The sequence below is a fragment of the Numenius arquata genome, chromosome 11 (assembly GCF_964106895.1).
Source record: "Numenius arquata chromosome 11, bNumArq3.hap1.1, whole genome shotgun sequence".
Taxonomy (NCBI): Eukaryota; Metazoa; Chordata; class Aves; order Charadriiformes; family Scolopacidae; genus Numenius; species Numenius arquata.
Window position 1 is genome coordinate 3,401,122 of NC_133586.1, and position 25,736 is coordinate 3,426,857.

General features: G+C 49.5%; 3 protein-coding genes across 4 annotated transcripts; 1 reads left to right on the top strand and 2 right to left on the bottom strand.

Annotated features, from left to right (window-relative positions):
- Positions 1-1,541: 1,541 nt before the first annotated feature.
- Positions 1,542-7,414, bottom strand: MTFMT (mitochondrial methionyl-tRNA formyltransferase). The gene is made up of 9 exons (XM_074156426.1): positions 7,253-7,414; positions 6,462-6,674; positions 5,918-6,040; positions 4,996-5,098; positions 4,354-4,429; positions 3,686-3,777; positions 3,044-3,125; positions 2,318-2,400; positions 1,542-2,001 (listed from the first exon to the last, which is right to left on the bottom strand). The coding sequence occupies exons 1-9, from the start codon at positions 7,399-7,401 to the stop codon at positions 1,801-1,803; spliced, it is 1,122 nt and encodes a 373-aa protein (XP_074012527.1). The 5' UTR covers positions 7,402-7,414; the 3' UTR covers positions 1,542-1,800.
- Positions 7,415-11,488: 4,074 nt separating this feature from the next.
- SLC51B (SLC51 subunit beta) lies at positions 11,489-19,330 on the top strand. The gene is made up of 6 exons (XM_074156362.1): positions 11,489-11,657; positions 14,968-15,068; positions 16,061-16,432; positions 16,742-16,885; positions 17,734-17,824; positions 18,673-19,330. Exons 2-6 carry the CDS (start codon positions 15,029-15,031, stop codon positions 18,890-18,892), a joined length of 867 nt encoding a protein of 288 aa, XP_074012463.1. The 5' UTR covers positions 11,489-11,657; positions 14,968-15,028; the 3' UTR covers positions 18,893-19,330.
- Positions 19,331-20,329: 999 nt separating this feature from the next.
- On the bottom strand, positions 20,330-23,541 carry RASL12 (RAS like family 12). Of its 2 annotated transcripts, XM_074156363.1 has the most exons (5): positions 23,433-23,541; positions 23,268-23,324; positions 22,063-22,136; positions 21,788-21,978; positions 20,330-20,714 (listed from the first exon to the last, which is right to left on the bottom strand). In XM_074156363.1, exons 1-5 carry the CDS (start codon positions 23,539-23,541, stop codon positions 20,330-20,332), a joined length of 816 nt encoding a protein of 271 aa, XP_074012464.1. The 2 variants fall into 2 exon arrangements, with proteins under 2 accessions (XP_074012464.1, XP_074012465.1); XM_074156364.1 differs by lacking the exon at positions 23,268-23,324.
- Positions 23,542-25,736: the final 2,195 nt, after the last annotated feature.

Below are 25,736 nucleotides of genomic sequence, written 5' to 3' on the forward strand. Positions count from 1 at the left end.
AAGAGCCCAAAGAGCCCGTGCTTGCATTTATTGATGAGCACGAGGAAAACAGAACCATTCTAACACCAAGTCTACAAAACTCCACGATTTTTTTTTCTTTTGAAGCTTCCAAAATTTCAATAATAATGCTGTAAATATGAAGCTAAAGGAACAGTGCCTGCCCAAGCCCGAATAGTTCCCGTGGCTCTGTTTTTACTTCAGTACTATTCAGAAAAAGCAGGAATAAGTTGAGCAAGCAACACTAAAGCAGCCCCTCAGATGTGCCCAGCCTTTGTTTTGCTGTTATCCTCATAGTGCTATGTTTATTCTAAGACAAGAAGGTAAAAGAAGCATCAGTTTTGGGGTTCTTCACATGAAATGCTCTATCTTATACATGCCATTAACCAAAGGCAGGTTAAGGAAGAGCTTGGATTTGATTAACAACTCATCAGGTAAAAACCTCTCTCAGAGAGAAAGTAGGACAGTAGGACATATATTTTCTGGATGGATGGCACACAAGTATTAAGTGGGATATATTCTAGGATGTATAATTAATATACAGGATATCTAGGATATAGAATTAATATCCCACAAATATTAAGTGGGATATATTCTAGGATATGAAAACAAAAAAGAGAAGGAAGAGATGGCAATCAATGTGATTAAATAGGAAAGGTAAGAAATTGATCAGAAAAGCTAGATATCAAAGAAAAGTATCTATTGAACAACATAAACGACAGGTTAATAGATTAGAAACAGAATCAATGAGATTAAAACAAGTCACTTCTATTGAAAAGCAAATGTGCACAGTAAATTTTTCTATTTCCTTTTAAATTCAGAAAAAAGTGATGTGCTCACATCACCTGCAGGCGACTAAAATCTATCAGCTGGCATTCATGCATGACATTAAAGACTACCTACTATTTACAGCATTTTAAGAGTCAATGGGCCCAAATAAACAACATGATGGTCCTAGGAGAACTGCTAAGGAGATCTGGGATTAGAATAGGCATATTCTGTTTATTCCCCTTCTAAACTGAAGATTTATTGAGTGAATTCCAGAACACTAGAAGTAGACAGCTGTAGATGGAGACTACACAAAGAGAATAAGCAGGAAGACACAGGTAATGAAGAAGCTGGTGATGATTGCACAGCTTGATGAGATGGAACATCAGACTGCTCAGAAAACCCCAGCAAACAACCAGACAATATGACCAAGACAGCTCCAGGTACAGGTATTATATAAAGATGCAGCATCAAACTCCCGTGAGAAATAAGGGATGTCCTGTGTTAAGTGTAGTTGACTCTAAGAAAACTATGACAGACAGGAAAAGATTCTCCAGATGTTGCCAGCTAGGGCTTAAGTTATTCATCTCACTGTGAGGATACAAAGGTAGTTTAAGGGATCACAAGAAAATAAAGCCAGATGATCCAAGAGTCTCAGTGAACACTAAACTCTCAATTACACAGAAGCACAGGATTTTAATATTTCTATCTTAAAGTAACTTATGCCTGAAGAAAATTATACCAAAAGTCCTCAAAATGAAACTGAAAACATTGTATAAAAATAAATTTATTACTCAACAGTGGAAACGGGGATTTATTCACTATCTTCAGCATTCACAGAGATTCTCTTCCTTGACGGGGGAAAGAGAAATGAGTATCATCAGGAACCCATGATGAAAACATGCAGATGACAGTAAGATCAAACACTCTGGGAGGAAAGCCCTCAACTAAGCTGAATGTTATACAATATTTCAGTGCCCTCCTATATTACTATTAACTTACAGACATCATCTTCCACATTTTAAAATAATCCACCTATTGTTTTATATCCTGTGCCAATATCTCCCTCTCTTTCAGAGTCTTTTTTGCCGTGGTAAGTTTGAGTGTTTGAAATCTGCATTCCTGATGAACTGTTCTTGAGCTCTGCTGGAACCAAGAGTGCATATATCCATTGTAGAAGTCAACTGCTGTAAGCTTCTTCTTTAATACGACTGTTTTGATTCCAACCCAGCCTTCCTAAAAATAAGAACAAGAAAATGGCAGTAAGCTGCTTCTTTGTTTTAAAATTATCTTTAGCTCTCACTAGGCTGGCTTACAGAATACATTTTATTTAATGCCATCATGTTTACACTACAAGTCAAATTCTCGCTTGCAAGTGAAAAGCCTGTTAGTGGAAATCAAAAGTTCCCCAAGGTATCAAATAAAAAGACTGATGGTAATCTAAACTAGTTCAGTGAAGAACAATGGACAATTAACACAAGTTATGTAGCATACAAATACTAAAGACCTCATATTTTGGGCAGTGAATATAAAACATATGGGAAAAACCTACCTTGCAACGAGCTATCAGCGTTTGGGACACTTTATGGTACAGTAGTGAACCAGGAACAGCTCCACAGTCATTTAATATCTGATCTAAAAGCAAAGAAAGATTGTCTTGCATTTTTATGCCAACAAGTACAAAAAAAGTTTGAAACACGTGTCTGAAGCATGATAACCACCTTGAGTCACTATTCTGCTCAAATATATTTTATTGTATTCCATGTTTTATTATACCCAAATGAGAAGGGGAGAATCAGAACATTGTCTGGCACTGTTCTCTATCTGATCCATAAAATCCATAACCAGTCGTTAAGCCCTGAGTGCTCTGGCACAGCACTCACCCCACGAGGTGCTCAGACTCACAGATCACTACAGAAAAAGGTTTAAGTGATAGTACAGAGGGCCAGCTTTCCTCCTGAGAGATCCCCAGACAATGGCATTAGAAGACGATCTTCCGACTAGAGGATTAAAATCCTCCAATCTCGGGATTCACAGCACTACGCTTACTGCTCGCTCAACATCATAACAAAGCAGGAATGTCCTTAAAACCCATTTAATGCTCAACTTTAGGCACAGAAACTTAGTGTACTCTGAGCACGTATCAGACTGACTTAGTTCTACTGAGTTTCAGAAAGCAGTACTTAAAGCTATTGTTCGGTGCGATCATGTACGATCCCCAAAGTCAGTGTTTGAAAAGACAGGAAAATTTAACTTAAATTAATTTAAAAGTAAATACCAGCAAAACCAGGGATACTATCCACTTCCACAAAATCCAGAAGTTTAACAGTAGTACCATTCCAGAGCGTCTGTAAAGGAAACTGGAAACAGATGACACATTGAGAATTTTTTCACAAATTTCCAGGCAACTGTCTAGGTTTTTTTTCTTTTCTTATGCCAGATACCTACAATAACAACATTAGGGGAAAATTTAGGTATATGTACAGATAAGAGACCTTCCTTACTATATCTAGTTTCCCTTGTTCTTCCTTATCTCATTGACAAGCAAACCATTAGCAGTAATGAGCTAAGGAACTAGCTATGACTGCTGTTTCCTGTAGCTGTTTGCACTGTGTACTGTCGTGCAAAGATGTCATTACAGAGTTCTGAAACCTTCTCAAATGCATCAGTAGAAAATCTCAGAGTTAAGGAAATGATACAAAACTACTCAGCTGATTTCACACCTGGAATCGAGTCCATGAAAATTCTCCTCCACACTAATTCCACTAATGCTAGACTATGTTGGGATTTTAAAATGCTTCCTGGGTTTTAGAAGCTAAAATAACTAAACTTGAGTTTCAGTCATCAGTTGAAATGTCTACACCAAACTCAGACATGCTAGAGGACAGAAAAGGGTTAAAACAACAATCCACTGTCTTACCATACTTCCTATTGCTCGATGCAGTTGAATTATTTGTGCCGCCGTTTGCTCTTCCCATTTTATACAACTCTTAGCTATAGATATTTTAGGAGCTAGGGGGACAAAAATAAATGAGACAACTTCGTATTTTGTTTTGCATCTTTTTGCAAGCAAACAGCCGCATTATTTTATCCTATTTTAAACCCGATTTTATCCTAACCAATGGCAGGTTTACCATCTAGCCATAGGTACCTTAGACAACAACTGGAGAAAAGATTTAGTAAAAACCTCAATTTGGATTATTTGTACTTTATTCTCAGTTGTCCTCTTATTTACCCATTGCAAACAGATAACATACATTTACAAGCACTTATTTGTAAGACTTTTGTCTGTGTTACAACCATGAAGAATAACAAACACACTCAGATCACTCACATCACTAGTGATTTTGATATTGTACAAGCAACTGGAAAAAACCCATTAATATAGTAAGTCTGAAGAAAAATTCTGGAGCATTTTTCCCTATGACTTTTTTAAGCCAGAGAAGGCAGTGAAGAGACTATACCAAGAAAGGAATCAAAAATATATATATATATATATACACCCTGGCACAGTAAGAAGAAACTCAGTTTTCCAGCTGATAAAAATAAAAACAAGTTAAGTTGCATTAAAATACAATGTGTACCTACCAAATGTTACTCCTTCTTTCGGTTGCTCTTTTTTGTTTTTTAAACTTTCAGGCAAGTTTTTCAAAACTGATAACAGCTGTAAAGTTAAATTTTGTACAGAATATTAGCAAAGCTAAGTAGAGTATATTTATAACAGCAAATCCAAGACATACAAATACAGTAGTTAATTTTTCATCACTGTAACTCTGTGAGCTTTTAGAAAATTGGGTCAGTATATTCAAAAGACTTGTATCATACACACAAGCACACTAAAGGCACCCTGTCCACTAAATCACAATTTTTAAAAAAAGGTATTCTTTTATGGATGATCTGCTCCCTCATATTAATCCTAGAACATTACAAAAGCTGATAATTAAAATGAAAAAGCAGATATTTACTTCAATGAAAGAAGAAACTGTGCTGTTTCCATAGAAAGTGCTTGATTTCTTCACTGAATAGAAAAAGAACACCACCACACTGCTAGCTCATCACGTAGCACCCAGCTTTCCTCTCAGCAAGGCAAAGTGCTCCCAAACACTAAGCTTCAGATCACTTTCCTCTTAACAGTTCCAGTCAACTCAGAACAAAATTAAAAAGAACTCTGTTTCCTCATGCTAAAAGCAAGGTACTGATCAGAAGCGACATGATCTTGCAGGACTTTACCAGGTTTGCACCCATCTTTGCTAACACCACTTCCAGCTCCTTTGCAGTACAGCAGGGAGGAACAACAAACTCTTCTTGCTTAATGATTGGACCGACATCAAACCTGTAGTACACAAAACACACGAGCTTGCCGGAGGAGAAGCTATAACTCAATTAGCAGTTCAAAAAGTCTATATTCAATACATTAATTCAGTTACTAATTACCCTTTTTATCCTCTAAAACTTTATTTTTCACACATTATCAAATAACGTTAGGTTCACAAGACAACACAGGGCAAAGAATATCAAATATATCTTGGCAAGCAAGATTCACCTCAGCAAGCTGAGATTGATACAAATGCACAATTTACAGTTCAGCAGCCTAAGATCTCAGAAGAAACAGCCTGAAGTATTCAGAAGAAATCTGTTTCGCACTTTCCTGAGATCAATTATCAGACATGCATCTAAGAAAGAAAAGATAACTATGATAATGTGTTTTCACAAGCATCTTAAGCCAGAGTTTGTGCTGAAATTAAAACATATAAACTCTCTATCATCCCTAGACAGGCAACCTTACAGGAGGTTACAGGCAACTCTGAAGTCTGAAAACCAGATCTTTTCTGTCGCGTCATACTAAGCCTATCCATCTGACTGTGCGACTGTTTGCTCTCTGTCTGGTGCCTGTAATAATGCTAAGAATTAGAGAACAGGCCCAGAGCCTAGAGTGCAAATTACACACTCAATAAAATACTGTATTTGTGGCAAGTCTCGCGTGGTCAGATGAAAGTTTCCAAGTATTTCAAATTTTAATATTAAACACACACTAAAAAAAAAAAACAGTGATTACACAGAATGATTTAAATGCTGACTTAAGGGGTAATGATTTAAAGTCTTGAGAGGCAACAGAAGCAGTGAGTGGTTTTGGGAAGAACATCTAACCTACCTTTTTGGTCTTATTTCCATAATTGTCACCCCAGTCACTTTATCACCATGAAGCACGGTGTGGACTATTGGTGCAGGACCACGCCATCGTGGGAGACAGCTGGGATGGACATTCAGGACCCCACTGAATTGAAAGATTTTGAAGTTAGAATAGCAACAGCACCTGAAGCTGAACCCATACGTAAGTGCGTGTGCAATATTTATTACACTGAAACTACTTTAAGAATTAACTCCTCAGACTTTCTGAGGTGTTACTGGTTTAAATATACATTTAAAGGAAAATTCACAGTGTAACCTTCAGTTTCTCAGTGAACACAGAAAGGGATATGAGAGGAATAAAGGTAAACATATTGTGCTGAACATATGCACAGATCTACATCAATGTGTTAAAGAACAACACATGAACCTCACAACAGAAGAAGGGCTCAGGCTAAGCAGATGAACCCAGGAAAGAAGTCAACATCACTTGCTACAAGCCACAGATGCCGACTCAAAACCAGAGTCTACTAACGAAGCAGTGATAGGCGTCCTGTCAACTCACTCACTATGGGAACTGCAGAATAAGGTCCTCACTTAGGAGACGTCCAAATGATGCCACCACACCCACATCAAACTGCCCCACAGGTCCCGTGTGTGGCCACTCATGAACCGGCAGCTGGAGCTCCTGGGCGCAGCTCTTCACAGGCAGGTCCCCAGGCAGGCGGGAGGGCAGGGTCACCACCTCCAGCCTGGAAACGAGCGACTCCTCGCTGGGCTCCCTGGGGTGGACGAGACACTGAAGACCTCACACAGGCAGAGCAAGGGAGAGACAAAAGCCAGTTCACCTCCACCCCTCGCTTTGCTGCTGTACCCTTCCACATCACTTGCCCCTCAGCTCCTATCCCCTGCCTGGTCGCCAGCCTCCCTTCAGTGACCCAGGCCCCCCAACCCTACCACCCTCAAACCCATCACCATCCCTGGCTTCCTTCTTTCAATCCCTGACTCCCCTCCAAGTCCTGACCCCCTTGTGAAACCTCTCCACCGACCCATTCACGGCCATAAACCCTACCCATCCTAAAGCCCCTTTCCCCCCCGCCGCTTCCCTACCAACCTCTGACCAGCCCACGCTGCCCGTCACCCCAGCCCCGACCCCAGCTCATCCCCCGACGGCCCCTGAGCCCCATCACCGGCCCCCATCTCCCATCCCTCAGTGCCCGATACCCCCTCTCCGTCGTCCCCCCCACCCTACCGCCTGGCGGCCACCCCCCTCAGCCCCTACCGTCCCTCTCTCCCGGCCCCATCCCCTCCCTGCAGTCCCCGGCCCCCTTGGCCCGTGTCCTCCGCCAACGGGCGGTACCTGGCCGCCTCCAGGGCTCGTAGGGCGGTGACGGCGAAGCGGTCGGTGCCGAAGAAGAGCACCCGCCATGGCGGTGCCCCAGCCCGCCTCGCCGCCCCGCGCGCCGCCTTCACCCCCTCGCGCCAGGCGCGCAGCAGCCGGCCCCGCATGGCGGCGCTTCCGGCGCCGGCCGATGACGTAAGCAAGGCGCGCGGAGCTCCGCCCCGGGGCCGGGGCGACGCTGAGGGGGCGGTGCCATTTTGGTGCGGGGCGGTAGGGAGGTGCCTGGGGGATAAGTCCGCAGCGTTGCTTTGAGCAGTTTGTAACCCCGCGGGGAGCGTTTCTCTGCCTTCCCGGGGCCGTAGCACCGCGCCGAGGGAAAGGCGAGCGGTCCCGGGGATCGCAGCCAGGCCTCAGCCCCGCTTATCGGCAGCGCACCCCGAGCGCGGCCTCCGGCCCTGGCTTTGGTCTCCCCACAGCGTCGGTGCTGCCCGAGCGAGCGTCTCCCGGACGCGTAACCCTGGGCCTCGTGGCCGTAAATTGGCCGCTCTGCCAATATCAGTGCGAAGATAACGGGGAACAACGTCAGGGGTGTTGACACGGCAGCCGCTGATTTTCTGCTGGCTGCAACGCAGCCTTTGAAAAGCTCGTATCTGTGTCCGCCTCTGGGCAGCTCTGTTTTAACAGTGATTATAATTTAAAGAATGTTTTTTTTATAAACTATGGGGTCAGAATAACCACTTAACTATTTTCTCCCATAACATAAGAATAAAAATATTTTATCATTTTACCAAGAACGTTCTTTTTCCCCATGGGAAGATGGTTTATTTGTGTGGCTTTTCATTTACTGTAAATGACATACACAAACCCTGCGCAGCTAAATCACAGTGTATCCTACAGTCTTTGACAGTAGGAATTGCTAAAAGATGGAATGTGTGAATCTGGAAACGTTTCTTAAATGCCAGTGAAAACATGTAAATTACTTGGAAATTGGATGACAGAATTTATGTCGGACGGGTACACCAGGGGAGGATCACTAAGGAAAGTGAAATTTTGTGCCGTGCTAAGCAGTGCTTTGCATATTCATTCCCTTTTTTGCATCTGTTCTGCCCATCGTTAGGGCTTTCTTCTCTCAGCTGTGGAAGGTGCCGCCAGCTCCAGCAGTAGAAATAAAGGAAAACTAATGAAAAAGTGCTGTTATAGGTTAAAAAAATTTAAGAATGATCCAGGCCATCCTAACTGAGGTGCCTGTGTTCCTGCACCCTGAGAAAAGGAGAATAAACTATTACATGCAGAGGTAATTTCCTAGCTGAGAATCAGTACGTAAAAATCAATTGCTCCAGAAAACGTAATTCCTTTTCACCTGGGGAGCTCCGTGAAAATCCTCAGTTTAGTCACAATTAGGACACTGTTCCATTCCAGCTGCCTCTTCTCAGAGTGCACAGCTGAAAGAATATAATATATATATTCTATATATATAATATAATATATATATTCTAACAATATACTAAAGTAAAAATACAAAAAGATAAATGAGAGGGGGGCAAGGATGAAAGAATGGCTTCTGCTCGAGCAGAGATTAAAGCAACCAGCGTAGTTTGTCTTGGAAAGCAGACGGGGGGAAGAAGGGCAGGCGAGCAGCCCATCTTATCAGAAATAGGATGGAGCTGGTAATCAGGGAACAATTAGTCATTGCACAATAACTCAGTGATTACAGGCAGTTACGGGTATCAGGCGCCAAAAGAGAGGAAGCGGGGTTCCACACAGCATGTAATTTGACCACTTATCTCAAAACGCTGAAAAAAATCTGACTGCATAATATCTCACGTGCTGAAAAATTCTCGTGTTTTGCAGAAGCAGCCAGAGCAATTGCTGGAGGGAGACGTCCTGTGTCGCGCAGGAGAACACCAGCTCTCTGAAATCTTGGGTGAAGCCCTGGATTTATCACCAGTGCTTCAGAAAGGCCAGGGATCGACCGTGAGTGTTTGGATGACCCAAACGCCACCCGAAAGCTGGGAATGTGAACCCAGCATCCGGCTGCTGCTCGATGTTAATTTCCAGGTGTTGGATCCCGGCGTGGGAAGCGTTAACCATGTCGGCGGCACATCTGCACTGTGCGTGGAGCTTCACCTGCTGCTCCTCGGGGACTGAAGCCCTGGAGAGGGATTCTCAGTTCTGCCTGTAGTTAAGGCTCCTGGAAATACTGAAACTCCGTGCTGAGTGATCGCCAGGCTTACACACGAAGTAATTAATGTTTCATTTGCAGTGAGTTTATGAAGTGGACTTAAATTCACTCCAGTATATACTTGCTCCCAAGTGACTCATCCTCAGCTCTGATACGATTGTACAGTGCAGAGAGATTATGGCTGTTATGCCTTGGACACAGTGTACATGAATTTTACCTGAAGATTTCTTTTGATGTAATTTTTTTTTTTCCAGCAGAATAAAAGTGACAATCTGATTGTTTCAGGGGAAAAAAAAAAATAAAAAAAGCTCACAAATCTTGCTTTCCTGCTGCATTTGAACTCTGCTTTTGTACATGAAAAAAAAAAAAAAAGCAACCCTGAATGTTTAGTTATTCTGTAACCAGGCATTTCAGGTCAAAGACACAGAAAGGATCAAAAAAGATAAGCAAAATTGAAACACCAAGGTCAGACAAGTTCTTCCTAAGAGTAGTGAAGAAAAATCCAAGGAGGAAGCAGAACACAAATCAACAGCCTATCTCCACTTTGCTTCCCAGCCAAAGACTCTGAAAGCGTCTCCAAGAAGTAAAAAGATACCTCCCATTAAAGGGTGCCAACGTTGTCAAGGGAAATATGAAATAAAACACTCACAGCCGTTACTGAAGAGATTGTTCCTGAGCGCGTCCGCGTTCCTCTGGAGAAGGAGAGGATCACTGGGCGCAAGAGCCGACTCTAACCAGTGGGAAACTGGTTTTATTTCCATGTACATACATGAGTCCTACATAAATCAAGCCATGTTGGAACCTGGGATGAAAAGGGACCTTCTGGGGCTTTGCAGTTGCCCTTCTCCACTTAGAGCCACCTCTTCACCGTGGTTAGCATCTCCATCCCTCTGCTCGGAGGAGATTGCACTACATGGGCCAGGCATTTGTTTTGTGCCGTTCTCAAAGGCATGGGGACAGAGGATTGTGTAGCTTGTGAGACCACTTGTCCTGTCACTGTGACCCCTGGCGATGGAAGGGGTCACAAGGGCACTGTCAAAAAGCGTTCCCTAGTGTGGTGGGACTCTTTAAACCATCCAACTTGAAATGAGGAGGAAAGAAGGCACAATTTACACTGTGGTGTGATGTCCCAGCTCGGCCTGCCTCCCCCAGCAGAGAGGAGCTCTTGTTTCCCAGAGGACGCGTTTCTGAGCGAGAGCTCCCATCGGATCCCTGCCAGGCTGATGCTGAACAGTAAAACATCTCTGTCTGGGGAGTATGCATGTCTGCGGGGTGAAATTCCACAGGGGCAGCCAGAGGAAGCTCTGAATCAGACGTGAGGTGGGATTCAACAGATTAATCACACTGGAACATGGCTTCAATGCCAAAGACACTGTATTTCAAGCTGGAAAACACCAAGAACAGGACAAACATGGAGGGTGTGCCTGTCTCCCATTGAGCTTAAGCTAACCAGTGTTAGCTGTGTGCTCCAGGCCCATCACAGAGAGGTATCTAGCTTGCTTTGCGGGATGCAGCTCCATCCATGGATCGGGTAGTTCAGGGAGGAGGAATCCTCCTTTCCAAATGTGGATGGCACAAACAGATAACACATCAGCTTTTAGGATATTGACTTGGCCAGCTGTGGCCAGTACCTGTGAAACAGGGATGGCAACATCTCCAGGGATGGCAGCATCTCAAATGGGTGATTTGTGCTTTGCCTGCAAAGTCAGTCTCGCTCGTGTAAAATGCTCCGTGAGCCTTAGAATGACTACTAAAAAAAAACCCAAAAAAGGGCTAATATCTGTTTTGTCAGGACATGCTTCCTTTATGCCATGAGGAATGAGCCAGGCAGAGTGAACGTTATCTTTTATTTTAACCTCAGGGTAACTTATTACTGAGTGTCATTCTACTCGGCATACTCTTCTAATAGTGATTATGCCAATAGCTTGAGCAAATAAGCTGGAAGTTCCCAAGGTTCTTTCTTTGGGAAAAGGTCATTTACCTCGTCCTGTAAATGGACCCACTAAAGAGGAGTGTTTTTTTTTTTTTTCAGGGGCTGGAGTGAACCTCACCTGTTGAACTGGCCTTCACACATGACTCAGGAGCAGAATGAATCACAGCTCATAGCATTCCGAGAGTAGGAGGAAAGGCAGTCGTGTTGCCGTAGTAAGTCGCTGACGGGTGCTCGGAGGAGACGTCTTCAGACAGCAGGGCTTACAGAAGAAATGTAGCTTCCTCTCTGCTGGGAACTGCGTGTTTCTGGTGAGTTAACGGAGATTAACGGACATTCCTGGTGCACTAGCTGGTGGGTTAATTTATAGCCATCTGTAAAGAAAGGCTTATTTATTTATTTGTTTCAGTTAGAAAGCTCGGATCCTTGGAAATTTTAAGCAAAGGCTGTATGGCTTGTTTAAGGAGAGACTGAATGGCAAGTGAGAAGCAGGCTGAGATAACTCCTGAGTATAAACAGCCTGGAAAGCAGCCAAAGGAAAATATTTAATGTAACTCAGATTTGCTCTTTAACTTTTGACTTTTCAAAGGTTAAAAGATAGTACAGACTGCCTTCTTGCTTTAGTATTTTAAATATTAAACATTTTTCTTGTGTTCTTTAATTGAACTTTGTCCTTAATGTACCTTTATAAACTAACCTATCCACTTGTATCTCCCTGGGGTGCCATTGTATACCCTGTAAGAATCCCAAAGACAGGAAATCCCACTTTTATAATGTATTTGGAATAACTGACACATTTTAACACAATCAGTTAAGATAAGATAACCACCAGAGAGAGAGTCTGACAAGAGGAGACTATTTTACAGAGACCAGGACATTCTAAGTGCATTGTCCCATGTTGTGTAGTGAGTAGAGTGTCCAGAGGGACTCCATCATCTTAACAGAAGCTGTACTTGGTGGTCTTTCCAGAAGACTTTTTTTTCCCCCTCATCTTTATCATTATAGTAATTATCTCAAGACTTCTCGTTTGCAGAGTGAGGGCAACATCTGGTTTGGTAAGGAGTCTTGAGTATTAGACCTGATAAAAACCAACACACAGAGCACATGGTGGTTTCTCAGCACCACGTGCTGTGTCCTGGCTGGAAAGAGTCCATGTGCAGCTGGGGACATGCGTGTCCCCACACAGGACAGGCCCCTCGCCGGGTTATGCCAACCTTTAGGGTACCAATCCCTCAGCTCTGCCTTGTGCCTGTGGTGGGTCTTATACCTCCAAAGGTTTCCATCATGAGGAAGGATGTTACCATTTCAGTGCTGGGATCAATACATAGAGCAAAAAGCAGTCACTTGCCATTTTTCTGTACTTTCTTGAGGTTTCATAGGGTGCCACCAAAATCCACAGATCCTGATTTTGAACAAGAGGATTTGGGACAGCATTGGCGAGTGACTCTTTGTTCCTGAAGTAGGCACAGCATATAAATTTTGCAGCTTTTGATGTGAAAATCCCATTTGCAAACAGAAAGAAATTACAGAATTGTTCAGGTATAAGTATAAACCCAAAATAACACAGGTGAATGTTTCCTTGAGAGACGCTTGGAGATCCAAACTCTCCAGAGTGTGTCCAGCCCAACTGTGGGACTCGCTGTTTCCTTACTGGGGAAACTGGTGGTGTGGGCAGTGTCCTAGGTCCTGCTCAGGCTCTCCGCTGGGGTAGATACAGTGGCCTGAGAACACTTTGTTTTGTAGCTTTGATGAATGAAACTTCCAAACTAGTTTGATGTTCAGTTCAGTTTGATGTAGATATAAAAGATCTTTAAAATAACCAGGGGGGTTGCCTTAAAGTCTTTTACCTAAATTTCCTGTTAAAGCATGATAAATATCCATTCCGCTACTGTATTGTACCTGAGACGTTCTGGCCTCCCATGTCTGGGAGAGATTTGGTGATGCTGAAGGCTTTATGGAGTAGTGAAATACTTTTAGCAGCTTTCTAAGCGTCCCTGCTGTGCATGGGAGCTTTAGTGCAGACGCCAGGAGGTGGCCCACAACTTATGAAACACCTTAGGAGAAAATCAGCAACATGCATGTCAAATATTCCTGTTCCAGCAAGTGATTAGACAGAAGCCTTGCACAGCAAGATTTAACACATTTGAGTGGCACGTCTTATTAGGCTGTAGCAGACTTTTAACCAGATTTCATCAGCACCAAGACTTTATTTCCTCCTTTCTGAGGAGTGATCCATGTGAATAAGCTGAAGCCTACCTGGACGGTAAGGTAATTGGCGTCCCTAACTGCAGGGAGCAGCTTTACCAATATTTTTCTGAAATACAAAGTGGACCACATACTTCAGAGTCCCGTCCTCAAAAAATTGCTAACAGGTGGTTTTCTGGCAGCAGGGAGCAGGCCTGCATGCCTGGTTGGCTATAAAATGTGAACTTTGAATTGTGAAGACATTGAGAAGGGGGGGAAAATAGTAGCAATCATTAGGTCTATAACCGATAGGACAAATGCTTCCCTGAGGAGTCAGCAGCAGTGTTGTTGACACGCCTGGCACGGTGGAACATGCTGGTGAGCAATTTCCAGGGAACACTTTCAGACAGTGCCAGGCCACCCTACAAAGGCGGGTAAAAGTTGAGAGTATCACACAGTCGTAAAAGTTCAAGTCTTCATATAATAATTAATGGCCTGTGGGGCCAGCGTGTCTGAGGGATGCATGAGTGTTGTGGTGTCATTCACCTATGAGTGAGTGACAGTTCAGATGAGGCCAGTGAGCGGTGGCCCGGGGGGGAGCCGCTGAGCCACCTTAACTGTCTCAACTAACTCACAGTGGACAGAGGGGAAAGCCCTCTGCTCAGATCAGATCCCTCCAAAGGAGGCTACAGAACTGACTTGGACAAGAAGCCATAAAAACTGGATTGATGCCACTGACAAATGAGGGACTAAAGGTCAAGGATGAGCTTTCTGCTTCCCTGAGGGATGGGAGATACCTTTGCCTCCATGGCAAGCTGTCTTTTCCTCCTCTTGGAGCTGAGCCCTCCACTTCCTCATCTCAATGCCCTTATTCTGCCATCCGTGGATTGGCAGCAGGTAGTCACTGTCCACAGAGTATGTGTTCTCTAAGGATTGTGGCAAGGAGCAAGGAGGGAAGCAGTGAGGCTTGTTGGGGAGGGGATGGCTCCCAGCAGCTGAGCTCCTCCCATCTGCACAGGGTCACCTAGTGAGGGGTCCCACCCCAGGCTCCATGCCAGCCCACTCTGCTATCGCCTGAAAGGCTCCCGGGGCGTCTGCACCCTGTGCTGACAGCTCAGACTCACATCTGCAGAAGAAAAAAAGTGACACAACTTCAGGGATACCTCAGGTCCCCCCTTTGAATACAGAGCAGGGAGGGGAATCAGCGTGAGCGCAGTCATTTAAAAGATCATCACTTCCACTTGTGGTTTTGTCTCCTTTCATCTGCTGTAGACACCAGAGGAGAAACATGCTGGCCTGCTGTCTCCAGTCCCTCTGAGTAATAATTCATATCACATCAAGGGCTCCCGCTGATAAAACCAGTGGCACTGCACAGTGGGAGCTCGCAGAGGACACTGCGAGGTTCTCCCTCACCTCTCGTCCCTCTCTTGTTCCCAGGCACTTGTGCGCTGAAGAAACACCGGTGAAGGCGTGATCCATCCCGGCAGCACATGCAAATATGAAGTTCTTCTGGATAATCCCATTTTTCCTGCTGCAAGGTAGAGTCTTGGCTTAGAGGAGGATAGTGTGGGTGAAGTAGGTCACACGTGCTGAGGCTGTGCCTCTTCACGGGCTCTCACCCACACCAGGCTTAGCAGGGGTTACAACAAGGCATTGTCTGCAGGGCAGGTTTGTGGGAGCTGCATGTACACGTGCAAGAGTTTCCAGCGTTGTTGTAGGACCTTAGGAATGCCTCACTGGCTGAGGGCAAACGCATACGGATAGTATTAGGGCAAAGGCAGTCATTAGAGACCTGTTGCAATCTCTTTGACACCAAGGAAGATGGTTGACTCACGGACATTTGATTTTTTCCCCCAGCATCAATGTATGTTGGGACCTTCTGCACCTCTGCTGTGTGGAGAGATGCTTCAGCTGACACTTCAAGGTTAGACAGCCAAACTGGAAAGGCCAAATGCTTCCCCCTGTGGTCCCCCAGAAACAGAGACATTGAAGGCAGTTCCTATTTCGTCCAGCTGAAGCGAGACATCAAGGTGTCTGTCCCTGGAGGCAAAGCAGAAGCCAGCAGTGAGGCTCACCAAAGGGTCTGAGCCTCCTCTGCTGCTTGGAACAAACCAGGAGAGTAGCCTCCTGTCTCTGGGGAATGGCAGGAAGGGGCTAAGCGTGGGCCAGGCTGTGGAGCAGAGCTCAAGTCTAGGACAGGAGCTTACCATCATCTCTTCTCCGGGGAACAGTTACAGATACAGCTTCAAACAGAGCTCAGCACTAGGCACAAGGGCAAGTCTAGCTGAGCTCCCCAGGACCCACCCAAAAGGATGTGCTGAGAAGTGCGGGTTAGGGAAAGTTCAGCTACGAGACCAGGAACCCAGAGAGAAGCTGGACTGGAAGCAGTTTGCCTCTTGAATGCTTTTTGCCCTAAGCTGATCTCCCAGTTCCAGAATTGGGTGTCATTCCCATCTGCCCTATATACTCTCTGTATGTATATGTCCTGTGCTTAGGGGGTGGCCACGCTCATATGGTGCTTTCTTTTCAGGCACTGAAGCTTTTCTGATGAAAAATGCTAAACTCAAGCTGTGTTTACAAGCCAGCACGGTGAATGGGAATTTACTGCTGGAGGACTGTGATCCAGAGTCAGATTTCCAGGACTGGTCTTGGCAAGGAGATTCTCTGATGAATCGCGGCACTCAGAGCTGCCTCTCCGTGGTGGGGGCCGACAGGGTGCAGACAAGTCTCTGCGACGGCACGAGCTCCACGCGCTGGGAGTGCTCGAATTCGCTGCTCTCTCCTCTGGGTAGCAGCCAGGACTACCTGGTGGCAAACAAGAAAGGAGTCGCACTCACTAACGTCAGAGGCCTCAAGGCCCAATGGCAAGATGTAGACAGGAGCGTTTGTGAGGTGAAAGCAGGTAAGAGCTACAGGCCCAGGGACCGGTGACACACACACACACACACACATGCTGCTGGGGAATGTGGAAAGGCGCAGTCAGTATCCTGGGGTCTTTCCAACCCTGCGTGCCCCCATAATGGGATCTGCAGTGTGAGTCAGGAACGCTCTCCGCTTCTTGGTGCATGAAATCAGGCTGTGCCTTCATGGCTACATTCTGCCTGGTTGGAGGAACGTGCTGGGCAACTTTGGGGGCCAAGGGGAAGGCCGTTTCTGGCCCGAAGTATTGCAGTGAGCAATCATTTAATCTTTCTGCTCTTTTCCTGCACAGCTGAGGCAGAGCCAGACAGGTACTTCACCGCAGCGCTTGCCAGCACACACATGTACAACCCCATGGCAGGCAACGTCACCCTTGCGCTGGGTATAGATGAAGTAGAGCTGGAGGAGCTGCTCTGGTTCTTCCGCAGAGAAGACCGTAAGTCCCATTAACCTTCCTGGTTTGAGAGTTGAAAGAAAGCTACACAGTCCTTGGCTGTTAACCCCCCTGCCTGATGGAGATGCCCAAGGGAATTACCCCGGGAGGTGATTTACCCCAGAAATATAAACCCTCATTCCACCACCTCCAGAAGAAGGTGGCCATGGGTGAAGACAGGCATGAGGCTTTGTTGAGATAGTGTCTCCTCCCAGAGGGGGTGTTAGCCTCTTTCTGCCTGCCAAGAGAGCAAAGGTCTGGGGTGACCAGTGATTTTGGCAGGGTGGAGGGAGCAGATTGATATGAGCGGGTCAGTGCCCCAAGATTCAACTTCAAAGCCACAAGAATCAAGGACGGAGCATCTGCTGCCATCTGTGCTGCCGGTGTTCAGGGGCGAATTCTACCTGCCTGAGTGGGGCAGCAGAGAGAAAAGCTGCAGAGCTGGGGGGGAGGCCCTTCTAGCAGTGCTCTTGGTGGGATGCTGCCGCTCTCAGCCTTGCTCCTACCTTCGGACACAGCCACTCTCAGCTCTCGGGTGAGGATGAAGAGCCATGAAAGGCAGATGTGGTCAGTGTGAGATACAGAGCCTGAGGCAGGGGGCTGGGAGAGGCAGAAGGCAGTTGTGTAAGTCAGTCCCTTGCCCAGGAAGGGAGAGTTGGCTGAGATTATCCCCAAAAATGTGACCTGGGTGCTCTGCTCTGGGTGCTGAGCTGAACACCAGCAACTCTGCCCTCATCCTGCAGCTAAGCCGTGGCACTCTGAGCTGGGGACCCTCAGAAGATGCCTGGCTGGGCTCTGCAGGCCACACTGCTCTGTGCACGCTAATGTTGCCTCTCTCTGCTTTCCTCCAGCGTCGACGTGGAATTACTCCATCCTTGCGCTTTCCTTTGTGGCCATGATTTTGGGTCTTCTCCTCCTGACCATTAACATTGTGCGAAACAGGTGAGTCAGGAAAATCTGGGGCTCTTCTGGTGCATGGTGGTATGCTGAGACCTGCCCAGGCAGACAGACACGGGGGTTTGACAGGTCAGGGGAGCACGCTGAGATGCAGGGCAGGAACAAGCCCTGAGTGATGGGGAGAAGAGCAAAGGTAAACTCCCTTTGAACTTCGAAGAGCAAAGGTAAACTCCCTTCATTGTCAAACCTTGCCTGACTCCCTGCTCTCCTCATGTGTCACTTGGAAAAAGTGGCTTCTCCGGGCCCTGGATCCTCACTGGTAAAGCATCTACAACAGCTCTGCCCAGCCCAAGAGGGCTGTTGGGAGAGAAGTGACACTAAATATGTGGGGTGAGGTGCTCTCCCATAAGTACAAGGGAATATAGGGGCTCTGGAGCAGGACACCCCAGTCTTTCCTCATCTGCGTTCCCACAATGTTCCCCCGGGCCATACGGCACAGCAGCCCTGCAGCTGGGGAACAACTTGCTGTCTTCTACAGCAAAAAAACTTACATTTGGGCCAGAGCTTTCGTCTTAAAATGGGAGAAAAGAGCTAACATTACAAGTCTGCCATGCTCTCATCTGAATGACGCCTTGCTGGGTGCTGCCTCCTCGCTTTGGGTGCTGTGGTGTTCTCCGAGTGTAAACCCCGCAGCTGTGAGCACTCAGACATTTCACAGCACTTGACATGACACAGCACAGCTGGTGGGGTTTGCCCGTAAGCAGCTGATGTGTTCCCAGGGCCAAAGTGCAAAGAGATGGATGTAACCACCACTGGGGGGTGGATGCCTGCCCCCAGACGCCGCCTGGGCTCGCTGCTTCACTCCTCAATTCCTTCTTATGCCTCCTCTGTAGGAAAAGGAAGATCCATACGTATGGAGGAGCAGAGCAAACGACCCAGCAGGCTGAGCTGGAAGCCAAGCAAGCCCTGATGCCTGTGCAGGAATACAGCCCGGCCGAACCGCTAAAGCAGGAGCCGGTGCCCCAGGATCAGAGATCAGGAGACGTTGTGGTCCAGTGGAAGGATGGGACCGTCACCTCTCTGTACGCAGAGACGCCTGAGAATGCCATATAACGGCAGCTGAAGTCAAACCATTTAGGCCTTAAGGAATGTATCAGAATGTCTCAATTCATAGTGATGGGAGTTTAAAAATGCAGTTCAGCCTGGGGAAACAAAGGAGAGAAAAAAAGAAAGCAGCAGAGCTGCACCGAGTGGCTCTGGACTCGAGGCAAACCCGTGCCTCCCCCATTTCAGTTCCCGGCTGGTCTTTACCCGGCTGCCTCCAGCCTTCTCTCCTGCACCAGCATCGCCCCCTCCCTCAGCTGCCGCCTTCCTCCCCGCAACGGGCGGGAGCCAAGCTGGGGTGGGAGGTGGGAGATGGGGGGCTCTTCCTGTGGCCAGCCGGGGAACACACCGTCCTGTCCCATCAGGAAAACAGCCACACTGAAGCAGAGGTGCTTTTGTTCTTTTCAGAAATTGTCTTTATTAAAATATTTTCCAAAGTGGTTGATCAAAAGCCCATGTTGAATCTCTCTCTCCATCAGTAAGGCCATATATATATATATATATGTATATGTACAAATATACACGTGGATATTTCACTCCGCAGAGCAGCTGCAGCTCCAGGGAGAAGCAGAACATTTAACCTGGCACAGCAAATGAAACGGAACGCGCAGCCCTTGGCCCTGGCGTGGGCACAGGTGGAGCCTGCTCTGCTTTAGCATCCACTTCTCGCCCGTCACCGGGCACGTGTAGAAGCCATAAAATAATTTAAGACATTTTTTTAGAAATACACCAGTCTTTTAAACAAAGGCTTTTCAGAGCCTGTCCTCGTCAGTGAAGCATCTCTCCTTGAAAAGCCTTTGAAAAGGAACACTGTATTGTAAAAAGTCGGTTAAAAACCCAGCTCTTTTGGCGTGACTTATTTTGCTGCATGGGAATTGGTTTCAGAACACCTTTAGTTGGCTGAAACAACACCTGCACGTTTCTCATTTAGATTAAAAAAACCTACAAATTTTTCCTGCTTATTGCTCTGTCAGGGGGCCTGTGAGACCAACGAGATGGGTGCCTCCATGCCTGATTAATGACTTAGTTGCCCCCTCCTGGGCTCCTATCAGCTGGCTGGGGGTCCTGGGGGACAGCCCTTGCCCTCGTGGTGCTGCCATCGGCTCCGGCTGCTCCGGAACTGCCCAGAGCCGCACGGAAAGCCGGGCTGGCTCCCGGTGCCGGTGGCAGGACAGGGTGCAAACACCGCGGCAGCGCTCGGCCAGGGGAGAGAAGAGCCGGGGTGGGCGCAGGCAGAGTGATGCCACAGCCGATTTCGGACTCTCGGCTCCCCGTCCACACGCCAAATTGCCACCGCAGGCTTTGCCCCCGCGCGGAGACCTGGGCCACTGTTTGCCAGCGGCTGCTGCGGTGCCCGTGAGTCCCTCATGGATGGTCTCAGCCATGGTGGAGCTGGGGGGGAAGGAGGTCTCTCGCCGCCCCCTCCGCAGCCCACGGGGACACATCCTAAAATATCTTGAAGCCTTTCAGCAAGGTGAGCGTGGGAGCTTTCCTCTTGCTCTGAGCCCGCGAGGACTTGACGGTGACCAGCTTGGCCTGGGCCACCGAGGGGATCTCCTTGCAGTTGACGGTGGAGAGGGTGTTGAAGGTGCAGCTGGCCACGCCGTGGCGGGCGGGCAGGGTGACCGGCGTGGCCATCGGCAGGCAGGGACGCTCCTCGGTGATGAAGAGTGGCCGGAGGGGCAGGCTGCGCTCCGCCTGGCGCCGCACCTCCCGCACGGCTTCATGGAAGACGTGCTGCACTCCGGCAAAGTCCTGGCACGCTGACACCTCGTAGAAGAGGCACCCGAACCTGCTCGCCAGGGACATCCCTTCGGCTGCGGGGACCTGCCTGGCGGGAGCGGAGGGGACGGGTGCAGCATCCCTTGGGGTGCTCCAACCACCCGAAAAAGGGGGGGGCAAGGGGTGCCGGCTGGGAGCAATGGACCCTGCATCCCAATGACCACTGAGCAGCCTCCACTTGTCCCACCTCACAGAATGATATGGGGTTGGAAGGGACCTCTGGAGATCATCTAGTCCAACCCCCTGCCAGAGCAGGTCCACCCAGAGCAGGTTGCACAGGAACGTGTCCAGGTAGGGTTTGAATGTCTCCAGAGATTGAGACTCCACCACCTCCCTGGGCAGCCTGTTCCAGGGCTCTGCCACCCTCACAGGAAAGAAGTTCCTCCTCATGTTTAGATGGAACTCCCTATGTTCAAGTTCATGACCTCCTGGGACAAGCAGAGGACATGAATCCAAAAGAGTTTTGCCTTTCCCGAAATCCTGGAGCAACGAACCGTGCAGTTCCCTGGGGAATCGTGCAACTTCCCGTGCTGGGGGTGCGTGCCAGGGACACGGGTGGGCTGGATGTGATGGCAGTGCTCTGGGGAGCGGGGAGGGGACTGTGGGGAGGGGGAAGCCTCCCTTCCGGGAGCACGTGGGGGTTCAGCAATGCATGGCGGGGGGTTCAGCAACGTGTGTGACTCAAGGACCCGTGGGACCAACGCTCAGCACAGCCCCAGAGCAGCACAAAAGGCCAGAAAAACACACCGGGGACATCCAGTCCTGGCAGCGGGGCCGGGGCGAGAAAGGGCTCCAGGGAAAGGGCACATCCAGAGGGGAGCGAGGAGCTGGAGTGGGCTCAAGCCCCGGCCGGGGACAGTGATGCTGCCTTAACCACTCAGCCAAAAAACATCCCGCTGGAAATACCAACGGGGCTCAAAATACACAACATTAACCCCTGGGCAGGAGAGCAGGAACCTCTGAGATGTGGGAGGACATGGCAAATACCAACGGCGGTGGAAATGACCACCAAAAAAAAAATCAGATTTGGGGTTTGCATCCCAGCCAGAGGGATGGGGGGTGATGTGTGAGCTCTCCCACCCCCCCACGAGGAAAAGACAGCGTTGCCCCCATGCCTGATACCTGTACTGCTCCATGTCCAGCTTGTTGCCCACCAGGAGCACGGGGCAGCGGCGCTGGCAGCCCCTCGCGTGCAGGGCGAGGACCTCCAGGTAGCTCTGGCAGCCATCAAAGCTCTTCCTATCCTCGATGCTGTAGACGACGAGGAAGGCGCTGGCCCAGCGCAGGTAGCGCTCGCAGTTCCCGGGGCCGTCCTGGGGGATGAGAGCAGTGGCTGAGCCGTGGTCCAGCCAGGTCACGCTGGGCATTTGGCACCCAGAGGTGCCCCGGTGCCTCACCTGGTCGGCGGTGTCCATCACCTTCAGCAGCACGGGCTGCTGGTCCACCAGCTCCTCTGAGGAGTAGGTGTCCTCTGCAAGGAGAAGTGTGGTTGTGAGGATGGACTTGGGGGGTCTTCTCCAAAGCCAAGCAAAGCCCTGGATGCTTGGAGTGCTGTGGAAAAAGCTCATCCCCTAGTGAGGAGCATCCTCCACTGACATGTCCTTCCTAATTGGGGCGGGGGGGGGGGAAGGCTGGTGGTGATGCTGCTGGGCAAGCCAGGCTGGGAGCAGTTATTTCCCCCTGCGTGGGCTCCCCTGGGAGAAAGAAGGAGGGGAAGGAGCCCAGCGTGGCAATCGCTGCCTCCAGGGCTCAGCCCTTATCTAAATGCCGCGACCTGGCAAGATAAAGCGAGCTGGGGGGCTCGACGCCGGGGCTGTTTCCCAATAAATCAGGCAGAAGGAGCACCCTTTTATTTCGGAAGGAGGGCAGGCAGGGAGAGCCGCTGAGCCATTCCCCTGGGAGGAAGATGCTTTCTCCCAGCCAGGTCCTAACGGATGTGTTTCATAAAGGTTTTGACGTGGGAAGATGAAACCACATTCCCAAAAAAGATCCAAGGAGGAAAGGATTTATCCTTCTTTCCTAAGAGTTGCTGAGTTATGAGGGGCTGGAGTCAGTTCCTGGACAAGGTCCATATCTCCCTAATGTCCCCGATAAATCATTTATGGTTCTTCCCCGTGCCCTGGAGTCAGGCCTAGGAAAATAGTTATTAATTACTCAAAGAAGTGGGAAAAAAAATTGCCCAGAACAGCTCACTGCAAAGCGCTGCCCCCGGGGCTGCCCGTTCTGCAGCCCCCACTTGCTGCCCCATCCTCATCCCCATCCCCATCCCCTGCCTGACACCCCCAGGAGCAAGCAGGAGGCACGAGATGCTCTCCAAAGTCCCCCAATAATTCAGTTTTCAGTTTCTTTGGGGCACCGCGAGGAGCCCACGTTCCCCGTGGGACATGCCCGCGGAGAAAGAGCTGCTTTCACCTCTGTTTTCACAGGCGGGTTTGGGTCAAATCCAGCCCTTCCATTGTTTTTCATGCAATTTTGAGTGGGACTTCTCCCCCCCCCGCCCTTAAATGCCATATTCGTGGGAAATGCAGGAGACGGGAAGGATGCTCCATGGGAGCTCATGGGGAACAACCCGGGGGAAAAACCCGTGGAGAAAGTATCTTACCCAAGTTCGGATCATATTCGCTAATGAACCTCTTGGTTAGAAACTTCACCGTCAGGGCTGCGGGAGGTGAAAGAGGTGGGTGAGGTGGGTGTCCCCCCATGGCACCGGCACCCCGGCACCCCCCGATGCCTGGCCATCCCCGTGGTGGCAGGGCACCCGTCTCACCTGACTTGCCAGCCCCTCGGCACCCCAGGATGGCCACGTTGCACTCGGCGAGGGGGCTCTGGGGCGGCCGCTCGCCGCCGGCTCGGGGTTTGCCGAACATCGAGGACATCCTCCGTCCTGCAGGAGAGAGCGAGGGGACGTGGGGCACCCGCTGCCATGCCGGATGGGGACCTTCTCGTGGGGTGCCCCAGCCTGGAGGAAAAGGGGGTTCAGCAGCATCGGGGAGGGAGATCTGCTCTCCTCCATCCACATCCTGGAGCCAGGGCAGCCAGCATCCCACCCCAGCAAAGACAGGGAACATCCCCCCATCCCTTTGCCCACCCATCGCACCCCAGAAAGAGAAGAGAAACGCAGCCTCCCACCTTGAAACCCGCTGCCAGGGGAGACGTGGGGCTGGCCGAGGGGCTGGGGGCCGGGGCCGGGGGAGCAGCAGTCGCCGGGGCTGCCGATGAATGAGGCAGGCGGAGGCGAGTGCCGGCTCCCGCCGCCCGGGCCCCGGCCAAACTCCTTGTAAGGAAAGCTGCCGCGCCGGCGGCGGGCTGGACACGCTGCCCCGGCCGCCCCAAGGACAGTCCCCCCCCGGCACATGCCGGCCCCCCAAGCTCCTTCAGGCTTCAGGCAGGGACCCCCGGCCCCCAAACCCATCGTGCCCACACTTGGTGACCACCCTGCCCTGTCCCCGGCACCTCCCTGGGTCCCCAGCAAGCAAAAGCTCAGTCTCGCTCCCCTGGCTGAGACCGGTGCACTCATTACACCTCCCGCGGGCAGGAGCAGCACCCCAGGAGCGATGCTGCCAGCACAGCCACCCTCCTGTCCACCACTTGCCCGGCCCGTTTAAGCACAGACGCCTTCTGCTGCTGGCAGAAACTTTGCAGGGGTAAAAAAAAAAACCCACTTTTTCCACCCAAAAGGCACGATCCCGAGGGGAGGAAGGGGAGCCCGGGGAGTACTCACCACTGCTGCCCGCACCGAGCCATCAGCCAGCACCCAGCGGGCTCGGAGCCCGAGTAGGTGGCGGAGGCTGAAGTCAGCGTTGTCATGGCGATTGCAGCCATTTGGGATGGGGCTCAGCGCCCGGGACGGCAGGATACGGCCCCTGGGCCGGCCCCGAGGGGTTCCTATGGGGGGGCCGTACCCAGGGCTGGGGGGCAGAGGCTGCTCCGTGGCCGTGCGGGGCTGCTGCGCCGTTGGGATTATTGCCCGTTAATGCAGGGAAGATATTTTTAAACCCTCCCAAAATAGTCTGGGAGTGTGGAAGTTCCTGCAAGCCCCAGGGATGGGGAGGATGAGGAGGATGAGGAGGATGGGGATCGCTCCCCTGCGGGAAGCAGAGCCCCTCTGGGGACCCCCGACCCCCAGACCCTCTTTGGACTCGGGTCAAGGATGCTTAAAAGCAATCAGAGCTAAATGTAGTATTTTAAGACGTGTACCCGTAAGGATCAATGACAGTTACACAAGCGTGAAGCTCTTACCTTCGCCCTTAAACTGAGATTTTTGGGGAACCTGCTGGGGCCACGATCCTGGGACAATGGCTTTGTTGTCACGCGGTGCCCTGGGAGGTCCTGGCCGCTGGCAGGAGGGGCTGAGGAGGGAGGAACAGATATACCTTTGGCAAAGTGGATTAAATCATGCGTCAAAAATAAAAGACCAGCGGCAGGTGGTGATGAAGGGAATTGGGGGGCCTGTTGCTGGCCCCCCTCAGCACCCCACGGCAGAAGCAAAATGGGATTTCTAGCCGGAAAAAGCTGTGAATAGCACACAAATGGGCAACGTGCCCCAAATAACACTTTCCTTCACCATCAACCTCTACATGAGTCTTTGGGGGGGGTTGTCTCTGCCCACGGCCGGGTGTTACAGGGGAGCAGGGTGAGCCCTGCGGCCGGAGGGGACTTTTCCGGAGAGAAGGAGTTTGCTGCACCTCATTTTTTTTCACCACGGGATCCCCAGATGAAACACAGGCTGGCTTATGGCTCCTTGCATGGGGGATGGATGTTGCCCAGGTTGGTCCATGCCTCCTCCCTGGGCAGGGTGGCAAAGGGAATGGCCCCATAAATGTCTCTCCCTGTCCGCGGCCACGCTCGGGGGCAGCAAAGCCCCTTCCCCACGGCCGGGCTGGAGATTTGCTGAGGTTACCCTCCTGTGGCCATAAAACTCACTTTTGCAACGGAAAAAAAAATCAATAGTGCAGGAAAATGCTCTTCCCAGCCACACAAACGTCTTGCCCTCCCCGTGGACAGGGAGGGCATCGAGAGGAGGATGCCCAAGAGCAGGGAGACATAAACCCATCTCCCCCGGGGTGGCCGG

Excerpts from the sequence above, each read along its gene's own strand:
- MTFMT (XM_074156426.1), bottom strand. The coding sequence starts at position 7,401 with ATGCGGGGCCGGCTGCTGCGCGCCTGGCGCGAGGGGGTGAAGGCGGCG. Across the intron at positions 6,675-7,252 it reads CGAGCCCTGGAGGCGGCCAG|GGAGCCCAGCGAGGAGTCGC; the intron begins GTACCGCCCGTT and ends CGTCCACCCCAG. Across the intron at positions 6,041-6,461 it reads CTTATTCTGCAGTTCCCATA|TGGGGTCCTGAATGTCCATC; the intron begins GTGAGTGAGTTG and ends CTTTCAATTCAG.
- RASL12 (XM_074156363.1), bottom strand. The coding sequence starts at position 23,541 with ATGTCCTCGATGTTCGGCAAACCCCGAGCCGGCGGCGAGCGGCCGCCC. Across the intron at positions 23,325-23,432 it reads CCGAGGGGCTGGCAAGTCAG|CCCTGACGGTGAAGTTTCTA; the intron begins GTGAGACGGGTG and ends CACCTCCCGCAG. Across the intron at positions 21,979-22,062 it reads TGATGGACACCGCCGACCAG|GACGGCCCCGGGAACTGCGA; the intron begins GTGAGGCACCGG and ends CTCATCCCCCAG.
- SLC51B (XM_074156362.1), top strand. The coding sequence starts at position 15,029 with ATGAAGTTCTTCTGGATAATCCCATTTTTCCTGCTGCAAG. Across the intron at positions 15,069-16,060 it reads CCCATTTTTCCTGCTGCAAG|GCACTGAAGCTTTTCTGATG; the intron begins GTAGAGTCTTGG and ends CTTTCTTTTCAG. Across the intron at positions 16,433-16,741 it reads CGTTTGTGAGGTGAAAGCAG|CTGAGGCAGAGCCAGACAGG; the intron begins GTAAGAGCTACA and ends TTTCCTGCACAG.